This window comes from Stegodyphus dumicola, chromosome X2 (genome assembly GCF_044657685.1).
Source record: "Stegodyphus dumicola isolate Sdum_Otavi_A_Nest chromosome X2, ASM4465768v1".
Taxonomy (NCBI): domain Eukaryota; kingdom Metazoa; phylum Arthropoda; class Arachnida; order Araneae; family Eresidae; genus Stegodyphus; species Stegodyphus dumicola.
The window spans coordinates 196,708,813-196,735,899 of NC_140781.1; the positions used below are offsets into that span (position 1 = coordinate 196,708,813).

Genomic DNA, 27,087 nt, shown 5'->3' on the forward strand with positions numbered 1-27,087 from the left:
GCACAAACAGAGATTTCAGAGTTCACACTAGAGACAAGAGCAATTAAGCAAGGCCATCCCCACAGCAACTGAAAAAGAGCTGCTTACAAATTCCTCTAATTGCGACCTTAAAAACAGACGGGAAGTTTTAAAATTACGTTGTTACACGTAAAGCCCTCCACTCTTTTTTTTTTCCCCCTCACTCTAAGTACAATTTGTGATAGAGGAGTAATATTTAAAGAAAAATCAGAATATGCATAAAAGATAATAGTAATCGACAGATTTCTTAAATATTCAGGATATGCAAACTAGTTCGTTAGTCGTACGAATGCAAAGAAAAAAGTGGGGAATGGCAAGATGTGCATAGAGGGTGAAAAAATTTCAAGAACCGTTATCCTTGAACTTGATATACATTTCAACCTGTTATAAGGCTTCGTCCGCGCGTTAACATCATTCTGTTCTATGAAATAAAGAGATTTGCGGTAACGATTTTTAACGACAAAATTTTTTGCGATGTGATGATTTCATTATTTTCATTTTCGAGAAAATTAAAGAATGAGTAAACATTTAGAACAACATAAAAAAGCAGATTGACAAAGACTGCGCATTAAATATTATATCTCGCGAACAATGGACAATTAAAGAGCATTACTCAAAGCAATAAAATCAAACAAAATAAAATATTTTGCTTACCTTTTATCCAACTTCGCAGGCTTTTCTAGTGAAGTTCAGTTGTTCAGAGCTGCGTCTTGTTCTTGTCTTTTAGCCCCGCATTATCACTGCCGCAAATATCGCAGTCGTAAAGCGTAACTATGACTACAGGATTCTTTCAAACACATTGGCAATGATATAGTTGAAAGATTCCAAAAAGAATAACTTACCATTTTGAGCATAAATATCATTTTACACTTGCATTTATTTACAACAACATGATATATCGATGTATAAGATCATTTGTAAGACTCTAATATGTTCCCCTTCACAGCAATGAAATTTTTCATTTGTTGCTTAAAATTAATTCGAAACGCAGAGCATATCGGCAAAGCTTTTCTCGAACAAGTAATAGCGGAGATATTGAGCAACAAAATAGCATTAATTTAAATGGGTTTCTACTGAAATATTTCACAAACTTCATTTTGAATATTTGAATATACAGACTTTGAATATGAAGGCTATCTGATAGCAATAAAATACTGAGAATTACTATGAATGTTTGAAAACAAAATTCATTCGTTATGTACACAGGCCCACAGTTGTAAGTGATTAATGTTGTAATAATTAATGCTGTAATGCTGATTAATGCTGTAAGGCTTTTTTGTAAAATAGTTTCTATGCGTTTTAAAATAGCGACAAATATTTATATAATTATGATTAATACAACTAGTTTAATTATCATATGTAACAAACTATGTCTTTCCGTCATTACAAACTTAAGGGCCACTCCATTTTAAGTAGCAGGCGAAGGAAAAAAATATTGTTAAATTTCTTTCTGAAGCGTTAAGATTTTAAAAAATATTTGAAACGAATGTTTGATGAGCATTCACCTCTTTTAACATGAACCTGAAACAAGAAGTAATTTTCTCTTTCTACAAAAAATTTCTTTAAAAAGAATAATAACAGTAAATTATAGTTTTTCTAGCCTATTTATAAGCTATTTTCATTTAAATAAATAACGTTTAAAATATTATAAAACTTCATATCACACAACTGTAACAATAACAAACTGAAATTTTTGTTTCAATAATCAACAAGAAAACAGTTAAAAGATTACTCACCAAAGAAACAATGGCCGGCTGCATGAAGTATTCCTTTTGATGGGTATCCATAGGAGGAATGAATTCATCCTTCATGTGGTCACCAGAATCATTGACACAATTAAGCTCTTTCACTTTAACTGTCGTGCTTTTGATTTTCAGATGTCTAATGAAAGGTGGAATAGCATTCCGGCTGTACAATCGAGAAAAACAAATTCTAGCTAAGAGGTCACCTCTTGGCTCTTCTATTACACATTCTCCACTTCTGCTTAAGGGAAATTTCCACAAGAGCGAAACTGAGCGCCGAAGTGAAGCTGAACATGAACAATTTCTTTTCGAGTTAGAAATAAACTTTGTAACTGATGGTGCAACTGGTAATCGCTCTTCTGTATGTACATTTAAGGGCGATTCAAATTTACCTGATAACTTTGTTACTCTAGCAGTCAACTCACTATAGGACAAACTCTTACGAAGCGATCCGTATTTAATATTCTCAATCTTTCTTTTACTTCCTGTATTCAATTTACAATCGACCACAGGAGAAGATTCCGAATTGGCTTTAAAAGAAACTGGAGCAGTTAACTCTTTCGATTTTTTCTTCAGGGAATGTAAAGACAGTGCCCTAGTCAAATGTTTAATGTTTAATAATTTTTTGGATAATCCAGATCGTTCACACTTAGACGTGTCAGTTAATTCAGAATTATCAAAGTGAATTTCGCTGGTAAATGGTAAAAACTTATCTTGATCTGATGAATCGCTAGCAGCCTTTCTTTTGCCCTCTTCACTTGAATCTGTTTCCGAAACACTGCCAGAAATTTTGCAGAAACTTTTATTTTGTCCTCGGACAAATTTGTCAAGAGTTTCTCTTTCATAGTTTGATTTATTATTCTTTGTGATTAAGGATGCACTTTTCTGAGCCAGAATAACTTCCGATTCATATATGTTCTTACCTTTTTCCGATTTTAAAGATTCAGTATCAACATCGATGTCCACATTATTACTAGAATGACAATCTTTTTTAATTTTACTCTGAAATCTATTACTCCACGATACAATATATCCGTCAGCCTGATTCCGGCCAGAATTACGGTTTTTTTTAAATAACTCTGTCTCCTGAGCCGGTGAACCTTGACGTGCTTTCCTGCGGGATGACCCTCTGTTGCTGCAGCTACTAGATGCCCTTTTAATGAACAAGCCTTTATAATGGTGATCGTTAGAAACACTGTCACTACTATTTGGTACTGCATTCAGTTGTAACGTTGAATGGTTAATAGAACAGTTATTCTTGCTTATTGTACTACAGTTTGTAGATACTTCTCCTTCTCTCACATTTGACAAGGATAAAGATCGTCTTGATTTTCGATTATTATGTTTAGGGTCACTAACAGTACAACTCGAACTTTTGTCATTGTCGGTAAAATGTGATGGCATATCGCCGATAAAAAACACAGGTTTCCTTTTATCTTTCTGCTTCTGAATCCAGCTGGTCACTTTATTCGTAACACTTACTTGCGGTAATCTAGTATCGTTTATTTTGCCAAAACTGTTACCATGTACTAGATCGGCCATTTCACGCGCAGTAAGCATTGTGCACCTTCTAGTTGCAAAAGTATTGTCATATTTGGAAGCATTGTCACTTTTTTTCGATACCAAAGGTTTAATGTATGGGGGTGTATTTGAATCACTTTCATAGACTACTAGAGGCGCTCTTTTTAAAAGAGATATATGATCTGGCACACTAGAATTTTTAGGTTGAGGTTTCGATTGTTTTGTTCGTAATGCTGGTTGTTTAGATGGAGGACCACGACTTGCGGATTGTGCACAGTCAACACATAGCTTTGATTTGATGTCTTTCATTTGTGCAGAAAGATGAGCAAATTCTTTCGCTTCCTCTGTGAAAATATCTGATTGCTCAGATTTCACTGAAGGCTTTTGAATATTGCTCATTGGTTGTGAAGTTTGAAAAGCTTTTGTCCGTGAGCTAGTTGTCCGAAATTTACTATCAGCTTGGTAATTTTCTTCCCCTGTGCAGTGTTCATTTATTTCATGTTTATCAAAAAACGATGAATCTGTATCTTTACTATAAGTATTAGTTAGCCGTGAGATTTCAGCAGAAGTATCACTTCCGGAACTCTGAACTTCTATGCAATCATTATTACACGTATCAGTTTTCCTAAAAATTTGATTCTTTTCACTATTATATTTACAAAATTGAAGCTTGGAAGAAGTACCTTTCAATGCTATATTCGATATATGCACACTACTGTGATTGTGATGCGTAGACAAAGGCGCTATGAAATGAAGATTTTTTCGATGAGAGTCACTTTCAACATGCACTTCATGTAAATACGAAGTACTGCTAGCAATTCGAGGGCAATATAAATTGTTTTGAACATACAGTGTTCGGATGGGCGAATGAACATGGTTCTGATCATGAGGAGAAACGTATCTAGTCAGTTGAACATTTTTAGTTCCAGATAATGAATCAAGTTTCGAATGAGTCTCACGTCTAAGATTCACAGTCTCAGCATACTTTTCGGCAAGTTTGCGAACGGAATCTCTCATTGCTCTAGAATTATACCTACCCCAAGAGGCATTGGGATCCTGCTCAATACTTTGATTTTTACAAAACTTATTCTGGCTATCAACAAGAGATGAAGTATCTGAGCAGTCTAAATTTAAATTGCCATCGGGAAGAGTTTTTCTTCTGTTTCTAGGCCGATCTTGAGATGGCCCTTTAGGTGTTCGAGATGACTCAGATCTTAACATACATGATTTGGTTTTTTGTGCCATTCGAATTTGTTCTTTTGTAGACGAAGCGCACGATAAGGAAGTATTTGAAGAAAACTTCTCCCCGCGATTACAGTATGAAGCAGTTTTAGATTTAAAACATGCTGTAGGTATTTGATCAAAATTATTTGATTTAGGGGTTATGCAGGTAGACGATTGACTATTTGGACGATATAATACATCATTATTAATCTTAAAAGATTCATTCAAACTCGATGACGTTGACAGCAAACTTTCGCATTCTGAAGTATCATATTCAGAGCCATGTTTCATGAAACAAGAATCTTTTTCATCCCAAGGGGAAGAACAATGTTTTGGAACATGATGGTAGTTACTGTCCAGCTCGGGAATCTTAGATTGACAGTTACCGACATCATTCGTTATCATATCACAACTATAACAATCAGTATGCGCGAATGACTGAGTACTTTCACAACTAGCATTTTCAGCACTGCAAAAACCATTGTCACTTTGTTTCGGTGGTGCGTTATCTAATCCAATGGCTGGACTTCGATAACCCTCTAATTCCATAATCTGAGCCCAAGCACTGCTTGAAGCTTTCTCTTTCTTACTTGATGATGAACTCTCGGTAGAAATTGTCGATGAAGATGATGAACTGACAGGCGTGGCAGATAGCCTGTCCTTTTTACTGCCGAAATCAAACTGTACATCATCATCTGATGATGCAGTAGTCGCTTTTGATGGTTTATATCGAACAAGAATTGTGTTCGTACTCCTTTTACCATTTACGACATTAGATTTAAAAGTAGTTGTCGTGGAACAAGTTTCTTTTTTTTCAGGAACCCTGTCAAAAGCAGAATCCTCTCCTCTGACTACGAATACCTTACTTCTGTATGCCACACTGCTTTCTTTCGAACTCGCAGGTGGTTTTGCATAAGCATTTTGACTTGCCCGCAGGTCAAAGGACAAGGTTTCTTGTGTCGTTACGTGATCCAACGACACGTTCACGGCCGCATTTGTCATAGAACATCTTTCTTCTACCATGACCTGCTGGTTTGCATTATTCTGGATAAGTAAACTCTGTGAACTACACCTTCCGCTACGCGAACGGTCTCGCGTAAATTCAGCACTACTACCGCCAGCCACACATAATAACATTCTGAAACAAGCATTGAATGATATCTAAGCCCTTGCTGGATATAGGGTTATTATTAATTCTTTACGCTGAATTTATTTCTCAGTTCATCTCAACAAAACTAAAATCAGAATATTAAAACTTGAGCAGTTGCAAAAAGTGCATTTTAATTAAGTCAGAAACGAAATTCCTTTCACATCATGCACAACCACATTGGATTTATGATGGGTCTCATCGATATATTTAAGAAGGCGCAAATTTTTAAGACACAATGCATAAATGAAAAACATTATCACTTCTGCTCTTAATAATCATTACATATGCTATTTTAAGAAAATTCAAGAACAGTTCTAAAAAGTTAATTTTTCAAAGTCAACAAAATATTGTACCAAAAAAAAAAAAAAAAAAAAAAAAAATCTTTGCAAATTCCTTATAATAAAATTAAAATATCCAACAAAGAGCAAATCATTAGTCTGATTAAGATATATTTAATGAAATACGAAAGTAGAATTCAAATAGGTTTTCAGTAAAATTTTCAGTCAGTTTAAAATAAAAAGAAAATGCTGACAATAAACATTTCTCTCAGTAGTGAAGCCAATAGCGTATTTTTCCAATAAATATTTATCAAATGATTAACAGTTCTGCAGTTAAATGAATTGAAATAAGTTACCAAAAAGTAATAGCAATGCTTTGATAATGAAATATCATACAAGATGACTAACAGTTCACAAAATCAAGAGAGCAACAGATTACAATAGTTTTAGAGGAAATTATTTATATTTAAAAGAAAGAAATATTGTAGACTTACTGACCGTTGCTGATTTACCGTTGAAGCCTTACCGATTGTACAAGCACAGTGTATTATTCCTCAGAATATCACTTCAACATAATACGCCGTGTGTCACAATATTAATACAAACATTTTCTGACTATGAAAATCACAATTTCGCACATTACTTGCACCATATCTCTAATAGGAAAATGCAGCTTATTGATAATCCACATCATGTAATTTCAGAAATAAAAACAATCACATGCATTTGTTATATGTACTGGTTGCACCACCGCAATCACAATGGCAGCGAAGCACGAAAGAGAAACCAGCTCCGCGAGGAAAAAACACACACCGTTCCGACTGAACGAGCTATTGAGTTCTGAAACCTTACAAGTCTATCAAAGCTGGCCGCACCTGCATATACAGACATTTACGCACGCACACACACACAAACACGAGTTTATGATATTCCCGTAAGGTCGAGTCTTCTAGCTAACCTCCGCGATTCAGGTTCGAGCCGGCTTTCCCGCAAGGCAATAACGCAATTTTTTTCCCCCTGCTGAAAAAACTTCTCCGAGACCAGTTCAACCACCGTGTCAGTAGCGGATAAATTAGAAAATTTACTTGGTGAAAGTCCGTCGAATACTGAAGTTCATGTTCGCCTAATGCGGCAACAGCAGGGCACCTGAGTGCCGTGTAAGCCACGTGCAGAGCAAACTGACTAACTGAAAGAGCAAATCCATTCGGTCGGTTTTCGGAGCCGTACTCGCCGCAGTCGGTAGAGAAGGTCCACTTGCTACACTGTCTGTTGTTCCCGGGTCAAGGCCAGTACGCGCACAAAAACATGGAGGGGTCTCGAGCCCCTCACGATGTTTTGATGCGCTGGGGAAATCTGGTGAAGAATACTTTTTGGAATTCAGTATTCAGGTATGTGCGGGGGGGGTGTCAAATGAAGCAGAGTTTGAATTTTCTATAGGCTGCATCTATAAAACTTTTTAATACGCATTAACAGATATTTACAATTTTTTTGAACTACAGAGGTATAATGTGTATTTATCTACAACATATTTTAAAGTCAAATTTGTAACAAATTTTATAATGAAAGTATTTTAAAAGGTAAATATTTAAAATGAATATATTACATAACTATCAAAAATAAAGCAACCTCGTCGGAAGAATAATTCACATATAAAACACTTCCGATTCCATTAATTTGTATGGAACTTAAAAATTTTCGACGAATCGAAATTTCCTAAATGGAATTATCGTTAATAAACCATAAACGTTTCCGGATCAAAGCGAAAGCTCGAAAAATGTTTTAACAAAATTGGAAGTTGGTAAAAAAGCAATGTTTTTAAAAACAATTACTTGTTTCGTTTATCTCATAAGTAGTAACTCTAAAAAATATTATTCCAGGCATTTATATTTAATTAAAACAAGAACTTTTATTTTTTTTTTTTTTTACTAAGGTTTTTGGGAGGAGTTTAATTATCATATTTTACAGAATAATTACAATGGGGGGTAAAAATTAGGCGGGTCACTATTTTTCCTCATTTTTTGTTCTGTACTACAGTATTAATTAGGTAACTTGTCTTTCAGTCTAATTAGAAACATGTGAATTCTAATCAGAATCACGCTTTCGTCAAATATTCACCTAAATTCTTATTTCTTAAAATTTATCCTGAAATATCTACCCTTCGGTTCGTGAAGTCCACAGTTCTTTAATATAAAAAAATGATTTACGTGGTATTCAAACATCCGTTAGGATGTGTGAACTAACTTTATTTAGAAGAGAGTAAAAAATACGTAAGTCTATCTTAGAAATACTTTAACCAATTTTCCACGAAATTCTACCAAATAGTAGTCTCAATGTTCGAATTTGAATGTTACATAATGCATTGAATAGTGCTGCCATCTATGAGAGAAGTGTCAAAGCAATCACTACGCTTGTCTTATGAGATTTTGAAGTGACTCGATATTCCAGCAATGTTAACATTATTCAACAATATCAAAAATATGTGCATTTCATCTAAAATAAGTACGGCAAGGCAGGTAGAAATAATTTCAAAAAGTTCCGGGAAAGGCAATTTAAGTAGAAAGCTAGCGAAATATTTACAGCAATACAGTGCTTAAATTGCGCCGGAGCCGCTTCTCAATTTTTGAAATAAATTACAATTTTAACCGGAGCGCACCGGAGCCCTAAATAAGATGAGCTCCGGTACTTCTTTTTATAAAACTGAACCACAATTTAAAGGGAAAAATTTAGAATTCCTAACATTTTGGTTTAACAATAAGCAGACTTTGCAATACTATATTTCCCTAGAAATACGAACTCATGAGAACATGAGACGTTCAAGTAAAGTCCTCTCACTCACATCCTTTCCCTCTAAGAAAAGCAATAAATTTGGGGAAGTTTGTTTAGGAACGCGTAAATTTCTCGCCATGCCATCGTATCTAGTGCATTGTTATCGATGCTTACAGTTAGTTATTCTCCCAGGAAGAAAAATTTGTGTTCTTAAATGTGCGTTAAGTGACAGCGACTACAATAAGAGTGAAATACTGAGATAAACTGCTCAAGCACGTCCTATACATTGTCTTCCCACAGTACCCACTTAATGGGGGAAGGGGGGAGCGTAACCAGCAACTTTACATTCATCCTTAGGCGTCAAATTCAGGACTCATTTTACCCCTGACATGCATCTGCTTGATGGCTAATAATTATATCAGCAGAGAGCCGCGGTCAAAGACAACGTTCTCTCTCACCAAGATTCCCCTCATTTTTTGTTTCCACCCACTCATACCCTTATTCTGTTTCGCCCCGGAATTTTCGTCAGCTATACTTTAAGTATATTTAATTTTATGATGATAAAAGAACTCCCCCCCTACGATCAGAGCTCAAATTGTGCCGGAGCCCCCCGGATTTCGTCTCACGCGCTTCTTCATTTTTGTAATAAATCATAATTCTAGCCGGAACGCACCGGAGCCCTGAATAAGAAGGCTGCGGCACTTCTTTTATGTAATTGAATAACAATTTCAGTAGAAATTTTATCTCGAAAATTTTATTTTAACAATAAAATTATATTAAAAATCGCGTATTAAATTTCAATTTATCTCTTTACATTTTATTTAATTTTAATTACTTCAATCTTTAATAATTTCAATAAATTCCGAGTTAATTATCTAATAATTATCAATTAAATTTTAATTAATTATATAATAATTATTCATTAAATAACAATTTATAAACATTGATTAAATAGCTATTAATAAATAAATAAAATGACTATCATTTTATTTATTTATTTACTGTTGTTCCTCTTTGCTGACGGTCTTCCATAAGGCTCCAGTACTTCTCATCTTAGAAATTAAGCCCTGCAGCAATACACTTAATGGTTTAAAACAGCCACGTTGTAAAACTGAACAATAAACATGAAGAAACGAAATGAAACTACGACTCTCCTATGACACAAATACAATAGAATTTGATACTAAATTGGGCATTCTGCTTCAAAGATGAAAACTCCATTTTTGTTGTGCCAAAGATCCACCAATATCACTACATATCAGATTTCAAATGTATACTTTTTTAAATAAATGCTTATTATACTTAACCGAAAGTTAATCGCCTGAAACCTCGAAGAAGTGAATGCTCATTTTCGCTTTCTAACAAATCAATCATGACAATTTTATGTATATATCTCTACAAATTATTTCGAATATTTTAATATCAATCACATTAAAATTATTATAAAAATATTTTTCGTATGCTACAAAATGGAGCTCGGCTTTAAAGTGCGGACAAATATTTCAATTAAAATTTAATTTACTGTCTTAAAACGTTTTATGAATTTTAACGGAAAATCAGCCATTTAAGTTGATATTATGTAACGCGTTTTCTCGCGAAAATGTGTGTAATGAGAGATATCTCTTGAAAACAAATCAGAGTCTTACAAAGTCCCAGAATAGTAGATCACGAATCATGTCACCTTACACAGGGTGTACCGTAAATGTTGCGACAAACTTCTAGAGAAGGTAGGGCACATCATAAGGATTAAGAATTGCATAAGATCCCATGCCCGGAAATGTCAGGGTAAGTGGTAGCAGAGGTAGAAGATGGGAAAAGAAACGAGAGAGATTAATTTGAAACATTTATTGGATATGAATACAAATAGTGTACGACAGCTTGAATGTTTGGCGTCTGATGGTGCAAACTTCGAGCATCTGTTGTAAGATTCAAACTGTCGTACACCATTTGTATTCATGTCCAATAAATGTTTCAAATTAATCACTCTTGCTTTTTTTCCCATCTTCTACCTCTGCAACCACTTACCCCTGACATTTCCAGGTATAGTTTCCTATGCAATTCTTAATCCTTATGATGTGTTCTACCTCCCCTAGAAGTTTGTCGCAACATTTACGGTACACCCTGTATATACATATATATAATTCACCAACAATAGCCACTTACTATATCTAATTCGTCGTAAGAGTCGCCCTCCTCAGGATCCTCTCCTTCGTAGTCTTCCTGAGCGTTGTCATCAGAGAAATCCACACGAGTCCCATTAAGGGTTGGCCCGGGATCAATCGGACTGGTGGGGATTTTTTTGAAGACCAAGTGCTCTATGTTACTGGGAGGGACTGCCCACTTCTTTTGCTTCTTCTTTTTCCGTTTCTTTGTGCTCTCCACCAGAGACATTAGCTTGTTCCGATGCTTTGCTATGCTCCGGACAGCAAGATTATCCAGCATATTTGCCATGGAAATCAACACTTAATCACGCCCCTACAGACAAAATATATATATAATTATCAAATACTTAAAGACAGAATTAATATTAAAACTTTTCACAAAAAGAATAAAAGTACAGACGACTGAAATATAACAAACATGGAACTAACGAAATAGTTAAAGTAACAGCGGTTAAAACTGCTCAGTATTTTTTCTCGAAAGGCGGATGATTTGTGTTTAAAATTACTACCAAGCGCAAAAAATAACACTGCACATCAGATATGAAACATACTCCTATGTGTTGCCGTTCTTACAGTAAAAAATAAAATGAATTTGTTGGCTCACGTGCGAAATGCGTATCGAAAGCATAATGTGTCAGCCATTTAAATGGCCTTTAAAAAAGTTTATATCTCCATATCTACAGCGAAAATTCTTTATAAAATGCTTAAAATGCAACGCAATTTAAAAATATATTTACGTATATATCGCTTAAATTATTATTTATTTATTTTGAGTTTGAGGTGGGGAAAACTGTTAGACGAAGCGGTGTAGTGTGCGATTCCTCGTATCTCAAATCTTACTCTCATCTCAAAGCAAAATATCGCTCGCTCGACGGCTCGTATCTCAAAACACTCGTATATCGAGGTACCACTATAGTTTGTATTCAAATTGTACGCGGGGAAAAACATGAAAACCATCTAATACTAACCCATTCAAACAGCCATAAGCAGAGCCCAAAGAAAAGTACGTTTTCTGTGGCTTTAGTCACATGACCAATGGTAAGTCGATTACATTACAAAATCTGACATGAAGTCCACCTAAATCGTTAATATAAAGAACACTGTCCATAAATTATTATTTATTATATTAATGGAGTTTTCAAAAGTTACAATTTGCTAGAATTCTGTAAATTTTGATTTGAAGTGTATTTACGTAACTAAAAGTTGATTCTTTAGTATGGGTTACACAACAGATGTATCTAGTAAAACATTTAGAATACAAACGTTATTTATAGTGTAAATGAGCCCCATTCATCCAGTAACTTAGATCTCCGAATTTATTTCGTTTATTCTCAAATGCAACTACCCTTGTAATCCCCCATTACTAACATAAAGAAATATGTATTTCGAAGAATTCAGGATTGCTTACTAAGAGTCTGTTGTTTTGTTCACAAATATCAAACTTCGGAGTGATCGAAGCATACCCAATCAGATTAATGTAGCTCAAAGAATGAAGCGGGAAGAAAAAACACGGATTTCTTCATGCTTACTGCAATTCCTAGAAAATATAACACTATCACGTCTCACAATATAGTGAAACAGGGCACACGATATCGAAAATTGCGTCAATATATGAGATCGGCGGATCATAAATGCGTCGCATATGTCCCCAGCGTATACTTGTGTTTTTTCTTGCATTTCGTGACAAGAATTGTTTAGGGAAACTGGCAACAAAGAATCGGGTGTGTCGTTCACAACGTAACAGAAATTCGATGCACTACTTCTGTATCAGTTCAATGTGATTTTTTTTAGTAGTGTTTAATCTTTTTACTTCATAGACTTGTTTAATTAAAATATACGGACTTAATTTTACAACAGACCCACTCAAATTCATTGTAATATATATATATATATATGAAGTGCATATATTACTCTACTTACTTATGATTAGCAGATATTTCTTAAGTATTAAGAGGAAATTATATGTATGTAATAAATTCTGTAAATATCTTGACGATTAGACAACAGCTTCGTAGATATATATGATAACATTCATAGACATACGGGGCTGAGAACAAGACATAATTTATTTCTGGATACTTAATCCTCGATGCACATATCACACGAGTGCGGTGTTATTATTCTCGGCAGTTTTATAATACACTGACTACCAATAAGTATTTGGACACCTATGCAAATGACGATATCTGCGGTCCTAAGGTACGTCACGGACTCCGCCGGTATATATCATGTAGGAAAATGCATCGGCTTTAGTCGCATGCAAGATGCCTCGCAGTTCGGAGCTCTCTGATTTCGAGAAAGGTATAATTATCGGGTATCACAGATGTGGCCGATCCTTAAGGGACATATCTAGCAATCTGAAGTACCAAAAATCGACAGTGGCCTATGTGATTAAGAAGTGGAAGGTGAGCGGTGATTGTCGGAATGTGCCCTGAGTCGGCAGACCAACGAAACTGGGAGATAGAGACCGACGAGTGCTGTCCAAAGAAATTCGGAAGAACAGCACCCAACCGATGGCTCTCATCCGCGAGGAGTTTCAACAGGCATTTGGGAGTACTGTTTCAATGAATATCATCCGTAAGGAAGCACATCTGCTTGGTTTTCATGGTCGTGCTGCTGCCCATAAACCTTTGATCACAAAGTCCAACCGCGCTGCTCGGTTAATGTGGTGCAAAGCACATCGAAATTGGACCGTAGATCAGTGGGAACGGGTTCTTTGGAGTGACGAATCAAGGTTAACCCTTTACCTTTCGGATGGCAGGGTCTGGGTCTGGCGTCTACCTGGAGAACGTCTCCTGCCAGAATGCATTGTGCCAACAGTCAAGTTCGGCGGAGGTGGAATTATGGTCTGGGGGGTGTTTCTCCTGGCATGGGCTGGAACCCTTGGTCCCCATTCATGGTAAGCTCAACTCCGATGCCTACTGCACTATTTTGGATGACAATGTGCTTCCTACGTTGTGGCAGTTTTACGGGTTGGACCCTTGTTACTTTCAGGACGACTATGCCAGTTGTCATGTTTCGACGTTAACCAAGGCTTGGTATGGTGTCAATGGAGTTCATCGAATGGACTGGCTTGCCCAGAGTCCAGACCTGAACCCTATCGAGAACCTCTGGGACGAGTTGCATCGCCGAATTCAGGGGTTCACTACCCGTGCAAAATCGGTGAAGGAACTTCTATGCCTTCTCGAAGCCGAATGGAAGATAATACCACTAGCTGTCATACAAAGACTTGTGGAAAGTATGCCCCGGAGGGTCCAGCCTGTAATTACCTCTCGTGGAGGCTCTACCAACTATTGATTTTGAATAAAGTTAGTTTTTCTTTTCTATCACTGGTGTCCAAATACTTATTGGTAGTCAGTGTATAATAGACCACATCTTTCGACGATGGACGAGACAGCAAAGTGAGTGACATAAGCTAGCGGAGTAGGCGAAAAGCGAGAAAGTAAGTGCGCATATAGCGGCAGTGACATATAGACAGTCGGACTTTTGTTGAAATTTTGATCCGTGATTGGTTAAAAGATACCTGTAGTGTGCGTTACATAAAATGACATGAAGCAAATTAATTTTGAGGTTACGCACTTTATATTCATGTATCATAAACAATTACTAGTTTTAGAGCAGGAAAATAAAGTAGCCAATTTAAAATTAAGAATAAAAAGGACTATTGCCAAATTAAAGTCAGTAGTTTTTTAGTTTACTTTCATATTTTATATCCTACACACATATATAAATGTAAGATAAAAATTTATAATTCAATTTGGCAATAGGCTTTTAATTCTTCATTTTTAATTTGGGTATTTCCCCCCTACTCTACAAATAGTAGTAACTTTCCTGGACAGCGTCATTTCTAGATCAGTCTATGTCACATGGCTTGCGTAACGCTCATGAAGTAGCTAATTCGGAACTCTAACTCAAAATTTTGAAAACTAAACGCTTTCTAACCTAAACCTAAACCAAAACCCTCTCTTGGTGAACCCTTCATACTCGATTTAACTGCGCACTTTTGCTTCTGCCTTTCTTTTGTAATGACCAGGGTTGGATTTAGACGTGAAAAGGCCCTAAGCTTTTTGAGATATGGGGCCCTTTCAAGTCCAGATAATATATGTCAGAGCCAAATACGATTTTCGGATACCTAGAGGGTTTTTTGGGGGGCGCCCAAGAAAGCGTGGGCTTTAAGCTATAGCTTGTGTAGCTTATACGTATATCCTGCACTAGTAATGACACTATTTCGCTGTGCTTTCTTCCTATTGTATCAGTATCAAAACTGCAAATGTTCTTGAGTAGGCACGATTATTAGTGCGCCAAGTAAACTGCGGCCACAAACGTCAAGTAAAATTAATATCTAACATTACTCGGCTGCCAAGTTTCCTAGTCCTTACGGATTCAACATTTTAGCATACTACGCAATCAGAATTCTTCATCTTCAGTATGGATTTACGTTCTGTACTATCTACGTGTTGCACTATCAGTATTTCTGCATTTCTACGCCTCAGTGTTCCTACATCAGTACTTCTAAATTTTATTACATATATGTACCCTAAATTTATATGGAACATAAAGCTACGTGTAAAATTTTTAAGATGAAAAATAAATATGAATTTTAGAGAGATACGAAGAAAATAAGATACAAAGTTTGGACAGAAAATGAGAAAAACTATGTAAATTTTTAAGGTTTTAAGCAGAACTCCTGAAAAAGAAAAGGTTGGATTCGGAAAAATTTTTAACAACAAAAAATATACAGCAACTAAAAGTTGTGTTACTTTGCAATAAATCCTGTTTTTAAATTGATTGTTTTGCACTTAGATTTCTAGCTCAACGGCTTTATGTACTTAATTATATTTTTATTCTTCAATTTACTTCATCGCTCATATCATTGTAATATTTCTCCATTTTGATCCAACACTTTTTTGAAGGGTTAATAATAAAATATGGCAAATGCTTCTTCAGAGCTGACAAATCTTTCTAAAAATGACCAAATATTAGTCAATCAATTGATGACTTTCAATAATTCTCTTTAAATTGATGTGAATAGTTAAGTCCATTATAGTCTGTTACACTAAAGTAGTCATTTTAACGTCGTTGCCATGCCCCCAGTAGCGATCGTAACTCGTGTCTTTATCACTACACAGCGTTCGTTTTGTTGCCCCATGCACCCATTTCATTACTGCTAGAGCGTAATTCTTCCGCCTTTTCCAAAACTCGAAAAATAAATATATACATTTTTCTAGATTTATATGATTTTTAACGTGCTTTATAAATTAAATAATAAAAAACACAGATAATATTGATAAATACCAAACCCTGAATAAAAGTAGTTTTTAATATTCATAAACTACTAAATACTTAACAGCCTAATAAAAGGCTAACAGCACCTTCCCCCTGAAACTGTGAAATTCTTCTCAAGGCGGGAATTTTCCCTGGTTGAGAACCCCTGCTCCAAGTCATTTGACACTGTAATACAAGTTAGCCTTCATTCGCGTGCTTTTCACGAAGCGAAACATGAAGCAAATAAAAAATTAGGCGTGTCGACCATTTCCCAGCCGTTGTTCCTATGGTTACGAGTCAAAACGGGCGGCGAAATATGTCCTTGAAGTTACTATTTTAAAGTAACAGACTATAGTAGCTTCTATAATAGAAGTAATTGAGTTTTAATAGATCTTAATATCGTATTATTAGAACATAACCCAGTAAAAATTATTCAAATATCTAATACTTCTTCCGATAATGAATTAAACTGAAATTCGACTTCAATTACCCCCCCCCCCCAAATGGCGGGCCCTCAGCCGACTTCGGCTTGGCCACTATCAAGGCCAGAAGTGGTAGTTATTTTATTATGGAGGCACCTAATTAGGTGGGCCACCTTTGCCTCCTACAAAGGGACGGACCGTTACAACCATGCCTTCTTCGAGATTCGAACCGGGTCGTTTGGTATCGCAGTCGGCTTTTCTAAATTAAGAACTTAAAGAATAAAATATTTTCTTTATAAAAAACTTAAAAGTTATAATTTAAAATCAGGTAATTTTTGAACGCGCAGCCAACGAAATAAATGCACACAGTTTTTGCATCTAAATAAAACAGATATTTCAGAACCGAACACCTCCGAAAAAAATTAACGAATATGATAAAGGCAAATATTTGAACCAGTAATAGATACATAATAAAATAATAAAGAAAAGCTTACTTTATAGAATATAAAGACTACTTAACGTTCTATTTTTTCTGACAAAATTTTATATCACAACAGTACCGCAAATAAATATCCCTTCCCCTTAAGTATACTTCAAAATCTGTCCAAAGTGGACTTACTACTTTTTAATGGTTGACGACTAAACCTGTGAATGTTCTGTGAATGCATTACATCTGTGTTATCATAGCATAACTTTTTCATAAACTGATACATTTGCATTATTGAGAACAATTTCTTTCTTCAGATTTGTATGCTATGCCTCGCATTACAGCTATTCACTTTAAGTACAACTCAATATAATAGAGTCGCACTTCCGGCTGCTTCGAATTTAGTTGATGAACTTCAGTTCTTAAAAGGGTCTCTGCAGTTTAATAAGCTTAGTTTCGGATGCTATTGAAGTTGTCATGATATAGAAGCAGAAATGAATGCGAGGCCTACACTCGGTATGATTCACACGAATCCGTTAAGGAGTCCATATTCTCAGAAATTAGGTTTCGGGCTTCGGAAGATGGGGGAATCAAAGAACGTTCGTTATAGGCTAATCCGTCTCAACAAAGCATTAGTCATGAAAGGTAATTGGACATGGTTCTTCGCATGGACTCACTTTTGAAGAAAATAAAGTACATTTCGTCATTTAAATTAGACAAAAGAATAACCTATTTTAACGTTGAATAAAAAAGCTGAATAACGTTGAATAAAATACTCGAATAACGTTAAATAAAATACCGCAAATAAGTACCCCCCTTAAGAATTTCATCATTTAAATTAGGCAAAACAACATTCATAGTTTGACGTATATTTTGAATAAACTATCAATTTCGAGTTGTATCAGACACAGGTCATTCTTCTTCTTCAGGTATAATTTTTTTTTCTTCTCTAGAAAAAGCAGTTTTATAAAAAAATAATACTTTATATTCATACTTGAAAAACTGCATTTACATTATTTTATTACACGTTTATTAGTAAATTATAATAAATTATTTTAAGACTAATTTATGCAAAACTACGCTGAGGTTTTGCGCCATAATGTCTACGAGATATAATAATCTACGAACCTATTAAGCAACAGATCATTCATGGAATCATGAAAATTACAAATTCATTATTATTTTATTTATTTATTTTAGTTTTCAGAAGCATAAAAATGTACACAACAAAGAAACCACTTCCGCTTTTAACATTACGTATACCTTCAAAGAGGTAACAGTATTCTTATTTTATTCTATGTCTGTCGGTCTCTTACCTCGAGAGAAGAAAGTAGCAATACTCTTAACATTAATTCGAATGATCAACAGTATCTTCCAATCACAACGATAAAATTTCCGGACAATGTCAGGAGAAAAATCACAAATAATAACAAATCTGAAAACTTAAGTTTTCAAATAAATCGCCTATATAAAACGACTGAAATATTAAGCAGATTCACAGAATATTATATTCTATAAAAATAAGACGTATAGAAGAGTTGAAAGCAATTTTAGCTTTTCACATTTAGGTTTACAACTTAGTGGCTTGGTTTGATATAGTCCATTATGGCAAAGCACTCGAGGGCTTTCTGTCTAAGGGAAGAGATGCCTTTGTGGAGGACTTTTTAAGAGAAACTGGCAAGTATGCACGTTACACATAGGGAAAAACAAGGAAACGCATATGCAGCATTTCCGTTCAAGGGATTCGAACCTCGGACCGAACTACCAATACTCAACAACTTTATCGCTTGGCCGCTAGTGGGAATTTACAAAATATTTAGATTTGGGTTTAGGATTTGTTATATGCCAAAGATTACCAGGGCTATCCGAGCAATGAGCAATACTTTACCGCTTGGCCGCTAGTGGGAGTTTACAACATACTTAGATTTGGGTTTAGGATCTGTTATATTACGGCAAAGATTACCAGGGCTATCCGCCCAATGAGCAATGTAGAAGGAGATGCAAATTAAAAATCTTGATGTATATGGATTGCTTGAAACGCTTAGAGTATCCACATTAATGAAAAAGCACAATGTTGTTTCTAGCATTTAATTCTAAATTCAGTTTACAGTCTAGAGAAAGATGGTAGAGATTTAATTTCATCACTGAAATAAAGTAAAAAGATCAAGAATTCAAATGATGTATTTGAAATAATCGCGGATCTCATGGGACGTTTCATCGTAAAACTACAACAAGCCTGTTCACTAAAATTCTTAATACTGATTGCATGCTTTGCTTCCCCCTCAGTATCAGAATAATAGCGTCCTCATTGCCTTGACATACAACCTTTTTGCAGCTGGCTATACCAAATCCTTCAGCTTACACGGAAGTAATTAATTACTAAATATGGAAGTACTTAATGGAATTACTTATTATGGAAATAATTAATTACTACTAATTTATCCGGGGGGGGGAGAATTATACTATGAATGTAGATGTCGAAAAAGCATAAAATTTAGCATATAATTTTAGTTATGCTGCTGGGGCGTAGCTAGGGGGGTAAGGGGGAACATCTGTGCCCAGACGCAGCATCCAGGGGGCAGCCGAACTGATGTAATGAATTTTTAGAATGGAATGTTTTCCATTCTTGGCAAACAAGACAGGAGCGAGATTTCAATTGTCTCCAGGGGTGAAAACCCTAGCTAGAGCTCTGTTATGCTGTTGGAATATTTTGAAAAAAAAAAAAAAAAAAGCATCGAGTAATAAATAACCTAATAATGAATATATTACAGTACGAACAGCTAAAATAAATGAAGAAATTATTGAAACGTGAAAACAATAAGACAATTAACTAATGTGTATTGTCACAAACAACGGCAAAATAAGATTTTGTGATAATTTTACCTTATAAGTATTCTGCAAGAATAATGAATTCGTTAAAAGTATTGTTGATAATTAATTAAAAGTAATACCATAATTAAAAATTAAATAATCTAAAATTATTGTCACAATTATTAAGTCATCCAAATTAAACGATACTTCGTATAATACTTAACATATTGCTCAAAAGTTGACTATATCGAATAGTTAAACGCATCAAGATTATCATGAAAAATTAAAATGGAATTTTCTGTTAATAAAAATTTGAGAATGTTTTTACTGCTACACAGACTGAATCCAGAGGGAAAAAATGGATTTATTTCTGTTCTTTATGAAACTGAATTACACAGTATTATGATTTTTTAAAATTATTTTATAAAAAAATTAAGCAGACACCTAAGCTATTAATAACCAGATTGCAAATACTTTTCGAAGATCTGAATCTCCGGAAAGATATTCCCTCTGAAGACGAAGGTTTGAATTAAATTCGCTACCTTACAGTAGCGCCATCTATTAGCCACTTAATGAAGTTTTAATATCGATTGTGACGGGGAACAGCTGAATTCGGCAGAATGTCTTCAACGTGCTAATGATTCTGTTACTGTCAATGCGTTTCTTTGCACAATAATAAAATATAAATATCAATATTTAATTTCATTCTTGTCATTCATGAAATCACTTTAAAAATCATAAATATGAAACACAAAAATACACCAAACAAATACCGTGATCAACAAATTAAAATGCACAATTCAAATGCTTGCGATAAACTGCTTAAATACGACATTTAGAGCTTAAATTTTAGACCTGAAGAATGCGCAGTTTGTTGCTATCCACTAATTCGCGCAGCAATGTAACGAAATTCGAGCAGCCTTATTTCATGATTACAAAAATGAAGGGTGGAATGAAAAGCAATACTTTATACAGTTTAAAATAGTTTCAGAAAAACTTCCTTATGCGGGTAGTGTAGCATAATTAACGCTTATTCTAAAAATACCGGGATGAAATATGCGGGATAGGTACACATAACGTAAAATTATCGCATTCATTATTGCGAAAGTCATCAGGCAACCGGCACTGGGCTTTCCGCTTACGATTCGTCCGTCACTCGTGACCAACATGCACAATAACAAAGCACAATTATGTATATTTTCAAGATGCTTATCATGATCAATAACATAAAAAAATAACACACATAATGCAATGGAAAATAAATTACGTTCTGAAATTTTTGAGATAAGTACCTGGGTTCAGTACCACAAAAACGAGATTTAAATCAAGTACCCAAATTACGATGTTGAAATGACATAAAAATGTATGGAACACATATTCACGCTGCGAGGATCACCGGTTAGCAAAGGTAAAATAAATACAGGGTGATCAAAAAATCAGTATAAATTTAAAAACTTAATAAATCACGAAATATTGTAGATAGAGAGGTAAAAATTGACACACATACTTAGAATAACATGGGGTTTTATTAGAAAAGCAATAATTAGCATAACAAATTAAGACAAAGCAAAGATGATGTTCTTTACAGGAAATGCTCAATATATTCACCATCATTCCTCAACAATAGCTGTAGTCGAGGAATAATGTTGCGAACAGCACTGTAAAGCATGTCCGGAGTTATGGTGAGGCATTGGCGTCGGATGTTGTCTTTCAGAATCCCTAGAGATGTCGGTGATCACGATGCACTTGCGACTTCAGGTCGACCTGGGAGGCCAAGCATGGCGAAAGTGGCGGCTGAGCACACGATCATCACCAAACGACGCGCGCAAGAGATCTTTCACGCATCTAGCAATATGGGGTGGAGCGCCATCCTGCATAAAATCATACATTTTTTTAACTTTTTTTTTTTTATTCTAATAAAACCCCATGTCATTCTAAGTATGTGTGTCAATTTTTACCTCTCTATCTACATTATTCCGTGATTTATTAAGTTTTCAAATTTATACTGACTTTTTGATCACCCGGTATATTTTTACGCAATTGCTATCTTCGGCTAATCTTTGGAATATGGTAACAGGTAGTTTGGCGACATTTTGGTAAGACGATAAAGGTTACTAGCTAGGACTTTAGCAGTGTACATGGATAAAGTCAAGAGAGTGCGCAATGCCATTTTTGTGCAATTCTGGGATGTTTTTTTAAGTGAAAATAGGTCGACGTGTACATGGATACCGTCAGAGCCGTAGTTAGGCCTTTCAGCACCCGGGGACAATTGAAGACTTCGCGCGCGCCCCCTTCTTATTTTTCAAGAATGGAAAACATTTCATTCTAAAATTTCTTATTGTCAGTTTGGCGCCCCTGAAAGCTGCGCCCGGGAACAAATGTTCGCCCTTGCTCCCCCCTAGCTACGCCCCTGGATACCGTGTATGTGCAATTCCTAAAAACGCGGCAAGCAGTGGGCGATTCTGCACTTTCTCCCAATTTCGCACTAATCTTCGTTATGATTAAGCATTTTTGTTCCATAAAAGTTCTAGCATAAGCGTAATTCGGCTAGCAGATTGTTGGAAAAAATGTGGAGTTAAAAAAAAAAAAAAAAAAAAAAAAATTTGCCTTTACTTCGTGAAAAAAAAATGGCGTCAAAAAAATACTAGCAAGTTGCTGTAGCAAGGTTGGTCTCCAAATTTTCGCAAAAAAATCGTTAAGTTACCATAATCCGAAGATTAAAACTCTCTTCTTTAGTCCAAAGGGGCAATTCCCCATGGCACGTGTATACGTGCCAGTTTCCCTTAGAAAGTCCTCCACGAAGGCATCCTTCCCTTCAGGCAGATAGCCCTCGTGTGCTTTGCCATAATTTAATAATCCAATTCAATCCAAAGGGGCAATTTGCTCAGAAGGACTATTCATTTCGTTTTGGCATTTTGCGTTGATTCACTTCAAGCCTTGCACTTTTCAAATTGGTTGCCATTAAATATTACCGCCCTGCATTATATTTAAAGAAACTATATAATGAAGAATCTGCATAAATGTATCTATGTTTCTCGCACTGTGATAAAACAACGGTACCTGGAGCCATCCAATTGTGAATAATGTAATAATCCTCCTGCGAATATGAGCATCTGGAAGCCCAAATTTGAAATTTGGAATTTTTTTATTGTCGGTTTCATATTTTGTAAAACTTTAACGAATTTTTTATTAACAAACTCAAGGATTTCCAAGCGAGCAATGGCAACGTTGCACAGAAAAAAACATTTTTATCTCCAGCACGCGAAACTCTGTATTGGAAATTTTAAAGATATGCTCAATTTAAAATTATTTTGCGATAGTGCTCTTTAACTGAATTTTACGGTTTAAGTACGAAAAACATAATATTTAATAAATAAAGGTAACATGCAAAATGTTTAAAAAAATCGTCCCTTTGGACGTAATTTAAAATCTGAAACCTTTCAGATTTTTTTTAAAATCTTTTAAATATAAAATAATTCATGTAAACTTAAAAAGATTATGCTTTACGTTGAATGTATTCCGGTTGAACCCTTAAAGCTTAAGAATTATTTATTATAATAATATATATCAACACATCGAGGAGGTGGTTAAATTATTTAAAACAAAAGAAAACAAAAAATACGTATAAACGTGGATTGAAGGAATGAAAGTTAAAAACATCTGATATGGCTAGTACATGACTTCCTGCCAGTTCCACGTTCAGACACGGAATTAACGGAATATAAGCGAGCTAAGTAAATTTTCAACTTCCGGTTGATCGCTCGTAAATAAAATATAATTCGTTTATAAACTTTGTGGTTCAATGTTATTTATAATAACTACTTATTTTTTATTATTCTGTTCTTTCTCATAATGGGAAACAATTACTATAAGTAGACATCTATTTTCATGCTTTGATTTAAAAATATCGCATCGATCGTAGTACCTCCTCCGGTTATATAGTGTTTCGGATTCACAAATCAATGACTTAATCACAAAATTTTTAAAAGCTGCATAATTTTGGAGTTCCCAATATGATGTTAATTGATGCCATACATTTATTTTTATATTTGATATATTATTTATATTTAATATTATTTCTTTAAAAAGAATAACATTTGGTGGCAGCATCCTTTTATTTGAAAGCACACAGAAAATTCGACACAAAAATGAAACTAAAACATTGAGAACTGAGGTTAATACATTTAACTGCTTCATAACGAGGCCTCGTTTTCATGCTCATTTTCGTTACATTTAGCTTAATTCCTAGACTACATTTAATGCTTACAAACACAATACCTCGTTCTCAGTAATATAACTATTTTAAATATCATATTTAAACTGTTTTGGATTATCTTATAATATATATTTTTAACGAAAGTATGCTCAGAGCTTCAAATAAAGTATCCTTTCTGATTTCTCAATTTTAGCCAAAATTTAATATGTCGTTTCCACTGATATAAACGTCAAATACTAAAATTATAAAGTTTCAGATATTTCAATAGATTTTTCATTAAAAACTGTTATGGGCTTCATTTAGAGCACAACTTCCGGTTGCCCAGTTTTATCCAAAATCTTAATCGACTCTCTATATGAATGTAAATACGGGAAATGGAAATTTTTTTAAGTTTCATATTAGAGTTATCGTGGACGAAAATAAATGCCTCAAACAGACAAGCATCATAGTAAAAGTAGCAAAAAATGTGTTGTGGAGAACGTAATCGGTGCTTATTCACTGAAAAATCACTATCGAATTTTTGTACCAAAAACATTACGTCCCTTACTTTTATGCATATAGGTTGACGGTAGGTTAAGAAAAAAAGAGCTGCATGAAAATTAAAGTTACATTTCATTACTGAATTAATTTTTCATAGTGTGAAAATTTTTAAAACAGTCCCCTAAGTGTAATGAAAGGTTCCCAGTAGATGTTAAAAATGATTAATTTATCTATACGTATATATAAGCACAGATAACAAACGTCTCCATAGCGAAGCCTTCCGAATTTTACAGCATTAATACATGTCTCTACAGCGGAGCCTTTCGAGCGTTAAGGATTAATAAGGAAATTTCATGCTTCAGTTAACACCTTTCGCTCGATACATTGCAAAACCAAATAGCAGGTGGTAAAGCACCTGCATGCTTATCGCTCTCTTATGAACGATAACGTAGCGTTTCTCAATCGCGATTCTTTGCAATTCTACTTCGCGGGGACATCATATTTAGAAATTAAGACATATAGGAAACTTAAACATTTGACTACGAATTTAAAAAAAAATACTCCGTTTTCAACTCAAGTGAACAAAATATGTCATAAATAAGGTAAATTTAGCATTTGGGATTTTTCGAGAAACATTTTTCAAGCCAAAGACGTTAAGGATTAATACTGTTGCGTGCGTACGGGCTCGTAATAAATTCAATGCACAAGTCCGATAAAAAGTGAATAAAATTTATTCTTATCACAACAACTAAAAACAAAATGCCTTAATTTTCTTAGAGATGTTCGTACAATATCCCAATATCTCACAGTAGTTACCTTTCAAACTACTAAAAGGTTCAACAGAACTTAATTCAAAACAGAGAAAGCTAATCCGATCTCGCTGTGAATTCGCTACAGTAAACAACAACAGTTTTCTAAACAACTGAATTCAGATGTTTTCGTCAAGCTTTTATAAGCTTTTTAAATCAAGCACGAGAATATTCTAGCAATTTTTCTTTCTCGAGTTTTCTGGAAAGCAAAAGCAATTACTAGATGCGCGTACTACTGTATTTTAACTTTTCGGCGTAGCTTTCTCTTCAAATACGTGCAAATACGAGAAATGAAACAATTTAATAACAATTCCATTAAAAATAGCAAACTAAATAAATACAAAATCCGTAACAATAACACTAACTACGGCTGGGACATATATTTCCCAGCCGTAGTTAATGGTGAGATACGTATGTCCCACACGTAGCGATCGATTTACTATATAAACACACCTGTTATTCTGGTGAACTCTACTGTATGAAATAGATTTAAATCGTATGGTACAGAGTAAAGCATTCTTTGCATAACCCAACAGTGCACATTGGGCAACTCATATTTGTTCTTTTCTCTATGTTCATTTGTGTACAACGAGTATAGCGGCGTCTTGATTTTCCAACTAGTGGAAGATGATCCCCAACAATCAGGAGATTCTCCTTCACCTGAATAAATTTTGATTCTCCTTTTTAAACTTTTAGTGGGGCATATATGTCCCATTAGTAGTCCAAGGGTTGACTTTATTACGCTTTGTTCATTTCGCTTTAGGCCACATTAACAGTCAGGCTGCCTACACCATTCTTTTTCCTTCTCTGTATCTAAACTAAGCATTTTATTACTTTTTTAATAACTTGGGCTCTTTTTTTATATTAACCCACTTTTTTATTCTTTTCGTTTTTATATCAAATAAAGCGAAATTATTTTTTCCCCTCATGCACAAAATTGTTCTCTCGCTACATGTATTCCTTTTATCCCCACCTAAACATGATCTTTCACCGTGCGGGCAGAAAGACTTAATGGATGCAAAACAAGATATCTCTCTTTTTTGTCTCTCAGAAATAGCTAGGCATTCTGGCAAAAATAATGATCAGTTGGAAAATCAGATACCGTAATGATTTTTAAATAGGAGCTCAGTAAAATAAATATTATTTAAAAGGGATTTCGCAAAGAAAAAAAGGCCGAGAAACGCTAGTCTAAAGGAAGCATAGCTAACACATTTTTGATACAACGTAACAAAGTTGATGTTTCAACTCAGTTGAAGCTAAAGTAGCTGCTGCAAGGAAGCAGACTTTTTAAATCTTAACAAAAGAATTAGATAAGGAATTTTTTTAAAAAAAATCAAACGGAATATTAAGGTTCTAGCTAACAACAGTAATTAACTGATTATTCTCTAATACATAATCACCAAATAAAATGACGAAGGAATTCCTTAGCTTCAATAAAAATGTGTTAATTTTTAAAAGCATTTCCGTAATGACTTATAAAATAAGATTTATAATATTTATTTCTAAATTTTAAACCTTTTTCGTAAGAGAAAAACGTTAAACTGCTGAAATATTATCAATGCTTTGATATTTCTTCGTGCAAAATAACTATTATAACTTTAAAAAACAATGTAGAGTTTAGCGTGTTTCGCAATCATTCAAAGTGTCCAAATTCTTGGTAGACATTAAGCGAATTATCGCCAAGTCAACAACTAAAACTTAAAAAGCGCGTAAATAACCCTTTATTGTAAACTAATAAGAATAGAAGGTACACCTGGTGCTTACAAATCAGCCAGCCAGTTGTGACGAGAAAATTT

The 27,087-nt window shown here is 34.6% G+C and overlaps 2 protein-coding genes across 2 annotated transcripts in view; both read right to left on the reverse strand.

The window, feature by feature from the left end:
• RhoGEF3 (Rho guanine nucleotide exchange factor 3) overlaps positions 1-6,002 on the reverse strand; it is a 200,522-nt gene extending 194,520 nt beyond the window's left edge. The window contains exon 1 of the mRNA XM_035364437.2: positions 1,755-6,002. Within this exon, the coding sequence (XP_035220328.1) occupies positions 1,755-5,642 (3,888 nt within the window). The 5' untranslated portion in view covers positions 5,643-6,002. The remainder of the gene's footprint in view (positions 1-1,754) is intronic.
• LOC146993004 (uncharacterized) overlaps positions 1-27,087 on the reverse strand; it is a 210,551-nt gene that overhangs the window by 45,640 nt on the left and 137,824 nt on the right. Inside the window, exon 3 of the mRNA XM_085810132.1 lies at positions 10,863-11,174. Within this exon, the coding sequence (XP_085666258.1) occupies positions 10,863-11,150 (288 nt within the window). The 5' untranslated portion in view covers positions 11,151-11,174. The remainder of the gene's footprint in view (positions 1-10,862; positions 11,175-27,087) is intronic.